The sequence below is a fragment of the Otolemur garnettii genome, unplaced genomic scaffold (genome assembly GCF_000181295.1).
Source record: "Otolemur garnettii isolate 467f Iridium unplaced genomic scaffold, OtoGar3 scaffold00148, whole genome shotgun sequence".
Classification (NCBI taxonomy): Eukaryota; Metazoa; Chordata; class Mammalia; order Primates; family Galagidae; genus Otolemur; species Otolemur garnettii.
Genome location: NW_003852543.1, coordinates 979,614 through 989,307, shown reverse-complemented (window position 1 = coordinate 989,307; position 9,694 = coordinate 979,614). Strand labels below are relative to the sequence as shown.

At 39.6% G+C, this 9,694-nt stretch overlaps 1 protein-coding gene across 1 annotated transcript in view; it reads left to right on the top strand.

Moving 5' to 3' along the window:
* Positions 1-9,694, top strand: part of TTL (tubulin tyrosine ligase) — a 31,908-nt gene that overhangs the window by 10,309 nt on the left and 11,905 nt on the right. The window contains exons 3-4 of the mRNA XM_003799251.3: positions 596-828; positions 8,562-8,697. Of these exons, the coding sequence (XP_003799299.1) occupies positions 596-828; positions 8,562-8,697 (369 nt within the window). The remainder of the gene's footprint in view (positions 1-595; positions 829-8,561; positions 8,698-9,694) is intronic.

The window sequence follows — 9,694 nt, the reverse complement described above, 5'->3', positions numbered from 1 at the left end:
GCGTCACAGCTCACAGCAACCACCAGCTCTTGGGCTTAGGCGATTCTCTTGCCTCAGCCTCTCAAGTAGCTGGGACTACAGGCGCCCGCCACAACACTGGGCTATTTTTTGTTGCAGTTTGGCTGGGGCCAGGTTTGAACCCGCCACCCTTGGTATATGGTGCCGGCGTTCTACTCCCTCAGCCACGGGTGCTACCTGAAGATAATATGTTCACTAAATTTTCCTCCATTCCCCACTTCATTTTTTAGTGTGGATTTGGCTCATCCATAACATACTTGTTGAAAAGATACTTGCTCAGGATTATGTCAAGCTAGGTTTCCTTAAAGATGCATTTTAAAAAAGAGCTACAGTTCTGAGCCTTTAAGCCACTTGAATTAACTGGGGCATCTAACATCTAACTTTAAAGTTGTGTCTAACAGCCGTTTGCTGCCTAACAGTGGTCTGCCCAGGGAGGCCAAGAGCAATAAGAGGGGTTAGAAGGAGACTGGGTCTTGCCTTGCCTCCCTGAAAAGCTCTAGGGAAAACAGTAGCCTTACTGAGGAGAGTGACAGAATGCAGTAAGAAGGGTTGCTGACCCTCTTCTGTCATCTACCAGGCTACTGAAGACAAGCCCAGAACTGACCGAGTGCTGCACGTGGTTCCCTGAGTCCTATGTGATCTATCCAACTAATCTTAAGACTCCAGTTGCTCCAGCGCAGAATGGAATCCAGCCACCCATCAATAACTCAAGGACAGATGAAAGAGAGTTCTTCCTGGCTTCTTATAACAAAAAGAAAGAAGATGGAGAGGGTAACGTTTGGATTGCAAAGTCATCAGCCGGTGCCAAAGGTGAGTTGGCATTGCTGTCCCTTTCACTATTCCCTGTGAGTTCCCGTCATGCTTTGTTCAATGGCATGTTAGATTTTAATGATGCATTTAGATGAATGACTCTGTTCTAATCTGAATCATCGAGGGTTGAGTCCACACCTAGTTACATAGTTTTGAATGCCCACCTATGTTGTCTAGGTCTTTCTCTTTAGCTCTAGATCCATTGACACTCTCCCTATCTCTAAAGCTGCTTCAAACTGAACGTGTCTGACACAGAACTCTTCATTTCCTTTCCAGATTTGCCCAGCCCAGCCTGCTCCTCTTTCAAGCCTGTTCCCGCTTAGTTTATGATCCCTCTATTCACCCAGGCTTTGAAGCTCCCAAACCTGGGATTCATCCTTGACTGCACCGTTCTTTGTCATCTACACCTTTGCATTAGCACATCTTGTTAGCTCCATCTGCAAAATACATTCTGATTTAGACTTTTCCTTGAAATTTCCACAGTGCCTTCTCAATAATAGCTCCCATTTTCTCTAGGCTAATTGCAGCACCTGCCCACAGCTAGTCATCCTCCTTCCAGACAGACTGATGTTTAAAAAAAAAAGAAAAGGAAAAAATTTAATCTAATCATGTTAGTTCCTGCTTAAAAGACTTACCAGCTGGCTTCCTAATGTAATTAGAATAATCTCCAGATTCTGCATCTAGCCTGCACTATTTGACCTTTGCCTGTATCTCTGATCTCATCTTTTTTTTTTTCTTTCTTGAGACAGAGTCTCACTATGTTGCTCTGGGTAGAGTGCTGTGTCCTCACAGCCCACAGCAATCTCAAACTCTTGGGCTTAAACAATTCTCTTGCCTTGGCTTCCCAAGTAATTGGAACTATAGGCACCCACTACAACACCAGCTATTTTTTTTATTGAAGTTGTCATTGTTGTTTAGCAGGCCAAGGCTGGGTTCGAACCTGCCAACCTCAGCGTATGTGGCTGGTGCCGTAACCACAGCGCTATGGGAGCTGAGCCCTCATCTTCTATTCTCAGCCTTCTTCACTGTACTGTACCCACAAAGACTGCCTCATGTCCCTCCAATACTCTACCTTTGTCTGTGTACCTGGAATGTGCTGCTTATGTGGATTGTTTTCTGTTCCTCTCAGCTCAGGTGTTGCCTCCTCAGAGATGCCCTTTCTGATAAAGTAACTTTTTGCCCATTGCTTTCTTTCCCTTGCTTTGTTTTTCTTCTTGCAGTATCCTCTTCTTGGGACTGGATTACTTATTTGTCCATCCATCTCTCTATACAAACACAGACTTTGTGTCTTGTTCATCCTTGGACCCTCCTCAAATAATAGATATGTGTGAATGAGTGCATTGAAGAAGTGAGGTTTATATTATTAAGGCAGGCTTAATAATATAGCGGCAATGAAGTAGTGGCAATGCAATGAGTACATTAGCAGTCTCTCTCTGTGACAACCATCATTTGCTCTTTCAAAACCATTGAATTTTGAGTTTACTTCTTTTATTGCCTGGGAAGGCTATCTGGTCATTGGTACTCATTTCTATTCCTGGTCCGGTGGACCTTACCTTCTTTTCTACCACCCGTGAGACAGAAGGGCATTACCTGGAATCTCCTGAAGGAGGGAAAATTGGACTCCTGCCACAAGTCAGGGGTACTTCACCTACTTTTCTCTCCTGCCTTGTGATCTATTCTTAAGTAATGTCCCCTAGTTTGGTTCTAAAGATAAAAGGAGGAATTGGCAGAGGAAATAAACATTCATGACATTCCAGATTCCTCCTGTGGATTTGGACTTAACAGTCAGAACGGTCATTGAGAGGACACCTGGGTAGTCCCTGGATCCTCCCCAAGGCAAGAAGACTTAGAGGGACACCAAGCAGCTGGGGAGGGAGGGTCAAGAGAATAAATGGTAAACAGAGAATTTTGCTATCAAATAAACAAAAGAAAGAAAACAAGAATGATCTGTCATAGGGACATTTACTGCTACATTACACGTAAGGGCAAAATATTTAGAAATAATCTCACTGTCCAGTAACTAGTAAACAAATGTATAATTAGTTTACATCCATACAATGGGATATTTTTCTGCCACTAACATTAATTGTGATGCTAACACTAGAAACAGTGAAAATATTGACAATGTAAAGTAAAAAAGAAAATATGAGATGAGTTCACTGTGATGGAACCAGGCTTTGCCCATATTGTAAAGAAAGATAATAATGAAAAAATAAAAATAACTATGTCAGGAAATAAGACAATGGGTCACTTGTCCATTTCACTTCATTGCCATGTTTTTTAAATAGCTGTAGTTTTTAAAAGTTATGAAAATATAGATACCTTCTTATTTTCCCATTATTTTTCCAACCTACTAACATGGGGTATATTCATTTTTAATAAGAAATAATTTACATAAGGAAATAGCACAAGAGAAGTAAGGTGGGAGCATATGGGGTTAGGTTACGTAGAGCAAGACATCCGTGGTGATAGGGATAGTTTGAAGACATTAGCAGGAAAGTGATGTTTTAGAATGATTATTCTAAAAGTAGTTTGAAAAGTGCTATAGAAGAGGGGAGATTAAAGTCTGAACTTAAGAATTGGCAAGTGAAAATAAAGAGGAACCAAAAATCTGAGTGTGACTTCCAAGGGAGATGCAACAGAATGAGTCATGTGTGTGGGGAAAGAGAACAAGAGAGCTTTTCCACGTAGATTTGCAGTTTCTTGTTCAAGAGGCTAAGCAGATGGTGGAACAAGTGACAGAAACAGGGTAGTTGAGAGGGGGTTGATTTTTAGGAAAGATGGATCCTTGAATTAATGAACTGAACTGAGATGAAAGCATGAGACCTAAATGGAGATAAACTACAAATCTAAAACTCTAAAACATACAGGTGAAAAACCACATAGTTCTAGAAAAGTGAGTTCAGTAGTGTTGTAGGATAGGACATCAACACAGAAAATCAATTGTGTTTTTCAATACCAACCATGAAGATATGAAAACCAAAGTCAAAAACATAGTATCACTTACAGTCACCACAGAGAAAATGAGATGCTTAAATATTAACTTAATAAAACAGGTATAGGCTCTGTATGCTGCAAATTACAAAATGATTTTGGAAGAAGTCAAAGGGAACCTGAAGAAAAGGGCAGACATATCGTGTCCATGGATTGCCGCGAGTAAAGATGTCTGTTTGCCCCAAAGCGGTCTTTAGGTTTATTATCATTCCTATCATGTATCAGCAAAGTTTTTATTTAGAAAGAAAGCCGTTTCTAAAATTCATACAGAAAAGCGCAGGTCCTAGAATAGCTTAAATGATCTTGATCAAGAGAAGAATAAAGGGGAATTAATTACTCTACATGACATTAAGGCAAACTGTAGCATCCAGTACTCTGTTGTTGTGGAGCAACAGAAACATAAATCAATGGAACAGATTAGAAAACTCAGAAGTAGACCTAAACATCTATGTCCATCTGATTTTTGACAAAGGTACAAAAGCCATTCAATAGAGGAAGGGTAAAATTTTCAACACATGGTGGTGACTAAGGTGGATACCCAGAGACAAGGAATGACTGAACATAAACCTCACCCATCACACAAAAACTAACTCAAAATGGATTGGAAACTTACATGTGAAATGTAAAATTATAAACTTTTTGGAAAAGTACAGGACATAGAGCTTGGCAGAGACTTCTTAAACTTAACACCAACGGTATAATCCATAAAAGTAAAAACTGATAAATTGAACCTCATCAAAATAAAACTTTTGCTTTGTGAAACACCCCATGAGGATGAAAGGATGCATTGCACACTGGGTAAAAGGGTTTTTAAACCATTTTATGACGTCAGGAAATACAGTAATGTCTCAGGGTATAAAAATCAGTGCCTACAAATCAGTAGCCTTTGTATATGCCAATAACAGCCAAGTTGAGGAGCAAATCAAGGAGACAATTCCCTCACAGTAGCTTCAAAGAAAATGAAATACTTAGGAATATACGTAGGAAAAGAAGTGAAAGATCTTTTCAAAAAAGAATTATGAAACCCTAAGAAAAGAAATTGCAGAAGACACTAACAAAGGGAAGAACATACCGTGTTCTCAGCTGGGAAGAATCAACATTGTCAAAATGTCTCTTCTACATAAAACAACCTACAGATTCAATGCAATCTCCATTAAAATACCAACATCATATTTTGAAGAACTGGAAAAAATAACACTTCGTTTTGTATGGAACCAGAAAAAAAATCCATATAGCCAAGGCTATTCTTAGTAATAAAAAGAAAGTCAGAGGCATCACCCCTACCAGACTTCAGGCTGTGTTACAAGTCCACAGTAATAAAAGCAGCATGGTATTGGCACAAAAATAGAGACATACATATATGGAACAGAATAGAAAACAAAGCGATAAAACCAGTCTCTACCTGCCATCTGATCTTTCATAAACCAAACAAAAGCAAACAGTGGGGAAAAGAATCCCTATTCAACAAATGGTGCTGGGAGAACTGGAAAACCACATGTAAAAGACTGAAACTCGACTCACACGTTTCACCACTTACAAAAATTGACTCAAGATGGTTAAGAGACTTAAATCTAAGACATGAAACCATAAAAATCTTAGAATAAAGTATGGGGAAAATTCTTGATGATCTTGGACCAGGGATGTATTTTATGACAAAGACTTTAGCAGCCATTGCAACAATAACAAAAATTAACAAATGGGACTTAATTAAGCCAAAAAGCTTTGCACAGCTAAGGACACAACAAGTAAAGCAAAAAGACAACCTTCAGAATGGGAAAAGTTATTTGCAGGGTATCAGTCTGACAAAGGATTGATAACTGGAATCTACAGTGAACTCAAATTAACAGAAAAAGAGTAAGCAATTCCATTTACCTCTGGGCAAGAGATATGAACAGAACCTTCTCTGACAAAGACAGACAAATGGCTAACAAACATTTAAAAAAATGTTCATTGTCCCTGATGATCAGAGAAAAGCAAATCAAAACCATCCTGAGATATCACCTAAGCCCGGTGAGAATATTCTACATCATAAACTCTCAAAGCTACAGATGCTGGCATGGATGTGGAGAGAAGGGAACATTTCTACACTGCTGGTGGGACTGTAAACTAATATAATCTTTTTGGAAGGAAGTATGGAGAATCCTCAAAGAACTCAAATTAGACCTGCCATTGATCCTGCAATCCCATTAAGGACATTTGCACGAGACTGTTCATCACAGCTCAATTTACAATCACTAAAACGTGGAAATAACCTAAATACCCATGATCCCAAGAATAGATTAACAAACTGGCATGTGTATACCATGGAATACTAGACAGCCACTAAAAAAAATAGGGACTTTACATCTTTTGTATTAACCTGGATGGAGGGGAGATGGGAGGGGGATGGAGGGTCATGGTGTTTGGCACACCTCTTGGGAGCGGGACACAATTACAAGAGGGATTTTACCTAACAGCTGCAATCAGTGTAACCTTATTCTTTGTACCCTCAATGACTCTCAAACAATTAAAAAAAAGATTATATGACAAAAGACTCAGATCTAGAATACGTATAGAAACAACTTTCAAAACCTAACAGTAAATAACAATAGACACACAGTCCAGTTAGAAAATAGGCAAAAAATATGAAACTATATTTTATTGAAGAGGTTGTACAGATGGAAAATAAGCAAATGAAAAGATTTTCCATATCGTTAACCATTGGGGAATGCAAATTGAAACCACGACAAGCTGTCACTACACTTGCATTAAAATGACCCAAATAAGAAATGACAACAGGAAAGGATCCGTACTTGCTGGCCAGGATCTAGTGGAACTGGATCATGCTTACACCTGCCAGTGGGAATGTAAAATGGTACAGACACTCTGCAAAAAAGTTTGGCAATTTTTCATAAAACTAAACATGTAACTACCTATAATGCAGCAATTGTACACTCTTGGGCATTTGTCCCAGAGAGATGAAAACATATTCCACACAAAAACCTGTACCTAAAGCTTTGTTTTTAATAGCCCCAAACTGGAAAGACCCCAGATGTCCTTGAAGGAGTCAGTGATCAAACAAACTGGTGAACTGATGCTGTGGAATACTACTTAGCAGTAAAAAGAGTGAACTGTGAGCCACACAACTTCCTTAGCTGAATCTTCAGAGAATTGTGCTGAGTAAGAAAAGAAGATCCCAGAAGATCACATACTGTATAATTCTATTCATATAACATTTTCAAAATGACAAAATTATGGAAATGGAAAGCAGATTAGTGGTTGTCAGGGAGGGAGATGAGCGTAGCTTTAAAAGAGCAACATGAGGGATCTGGGTAACTATGGCACCATTGAAAAAGGAAAAAGATAGTTGCAAATCATCTATCTGGCAAGGGATCTAAAGAACTCATAACTCAATAATAAACATACAGTTAATCCAGTCAAGAAATAAACCAGGAGTCTGAGTAGACATTCTCCAAAGAAGATAATAAATCACCGAGAAGCACAGGAAAACATATTCAACATTATTAGTCATTAGAGAAATGAACATTGAAACCACACGTGATACCACTCCACAGCCACTAGGATAGCTATAATTAAGAATAATGATAAAGGTTGTGAGGATGTGAAGAAATTGGAATCCTAGAACATAGCTGGTGGGAATGTAAGATAGTGCAGCCACTTTGAAATACAATTTCATAATTTCTCAAAAAATTAAAGGTAGCATTACCATATGGTTCAGCTGTTACACTTCTGGGTTTATTCCCAAGACAATTGAAAATATAGATCCACAAAAACTTGTATCAAATCTTAACAGCAGCATCATTAATAAGGCTCAAACAACAATAGAAGCAATCCAAATATCCATCAGTAAATGAACAGCCTCATTCTTTCATTCGTAGAAAGGAATGAAGTACTGATACATGAAGCAACATGGATGCACCTTGAAAACTTTGCATTAAGCGAAATTAGCCAGATGTGAAAGGCCACATACTATATGGTTCCATTTATATGAAATGCCTAGGAGAGGTAAATCCTTAGGTAGAGACAAAAAGTAAATTAGCAATTGTCAGGGGCTGGGGTGAGGAGAATGGGGAATAACTGCCTCTCCCCAAAAACCCTGTATCCAAAAATGTTCTAAAATCAGACAGTAGTGATACCTGCAAAACTCTTGAATATGCTAAAACACATTGCATTGTACATTTTAAAAGGGTGAACTTTATGGTATGTAAGTTACATCTCAGTTATACTGTTAAAAGGGATATGACATCATTTACTTAATGTTACTGGACAATTTGAATGTATCCAGTTTTGTCTGTTATGCTACAGGGAACGTATTTGTACATATGTCTTTATGTCCTAACTTTGCTGGTATTTGTGAAATTTTTAGCGTTAGAAGTGATTTACTGGCAAGGCAGTGTACAGTCTGTATGGTGGTAGCCAGTAACCATTAGTAGAGTGGTGTTTAGTTAGAGTGCTTAGACACTTTCAATACCTGTAAAACTGAAATTTCATGGGTGTAGCCTGTCAAGCTAGTGTTGACAATCCTACCTTGGAAAACAGTCAGATAACAACTGTGGGCACTCTGTGGGCAGAGCAGAGAATGGGAGAGATTGGAGGAGGGTAGGGAGGGAGAAAGAAAAGAATGGGCAGGCCAGTAAAAGCCTCCTGTGGGTTTTTTGCTGTTTCCTTTCTGCCTTTGTGGAGAGCTTTTCCTCTTGGTTTGAACTGGACTCATTTCTGTTTTGCTTTTGCCCTGTTAGGTGAAGGCATTCTCATCTCCTCCGAGGCTTCAGAGCTTCTCGATTTCATAGACAACCAGGGCCAAGTGCACGTGATCCAGAAATATCTTGAGCACCCTCTGCTTCTCGAGCCGGGTCACCGCAAGTTTGACATTCGGTAATGCGTCAATGTCCATAGCTCTCGTTTTTATTCATCTGAAAAAAATGCAGTGGTGTATGGTGAGGAGGGGAAATGGAATATGAGGAAGTATTTGACTGTGATTAAGTTATTACCAAAATTGAATACAGCTCACTGGAATTGAGCATCAGCTCCTAACTGTGTTTTTCTTTTTACTAAGAGTATGGATTTTTTTTTCTTTTAATATTTTCGTTCATGAAAATGACTTGTAGGTTCAATGAGAAGAGTATAAATGCATGGGCCTGGTTTACTGAACATGCTAAGAAATGTTCGTAGAACACATAATTCAGATGTAACAGATTGCGTGCCCTGTCAAATAATTTGTCTTCACTTCATTATTTGTGTCTCATTCTTTATCGATTTCACGAACACATCTCAGGCTTTTGGATTTTAAGTTTCTGAGCAAAGGACCTAGCATGGAGAAAGAAGATGTGTGGTGCTTTATAAAACAGAACAACCCTCTCTGCCCAGTTCATCCCCAGCCTTGCTATTATCTCCTTATCTGGGGTCTGTCTCCTTGATTTCTTCATAATTTGCTGCTTCTTCAACATCAGTACTAGGTCAAATCAGCTTCAGGATGTTTCTTACTAAAAGAGCAAATGGGCTCGGTGCCTGTAGCTCCTTTAAGTGGCTAGGGCGCCAGCCACATACACCAGAGTTGGTGGGTTCGAATCCAGCCCGGGCCTGCCAAACAACAATGACAGCTACAACCAAAAAAAAAATGGCTGGGCATTGTGGCAGGCGCCTGTGGCTCAACTGGCTAAGGTGCCAGCCACATATATCTAAGGTGGCAGGTTCGAATCCAGCCCGGCCTGCCAAATAACAATGATGGCTGCAACCAAAAAAAAAATAGGCGTTGTGGTGGGTGCCTGTGGTCCCAGCTCCTTAGGAGGTGGAGGCAGGAGACTCGCTTGAGCCCAGGAGTTGGAGGTTGCTGTGAGTTGTGATGCCACGACACTCTACCCAGGGGGACAGC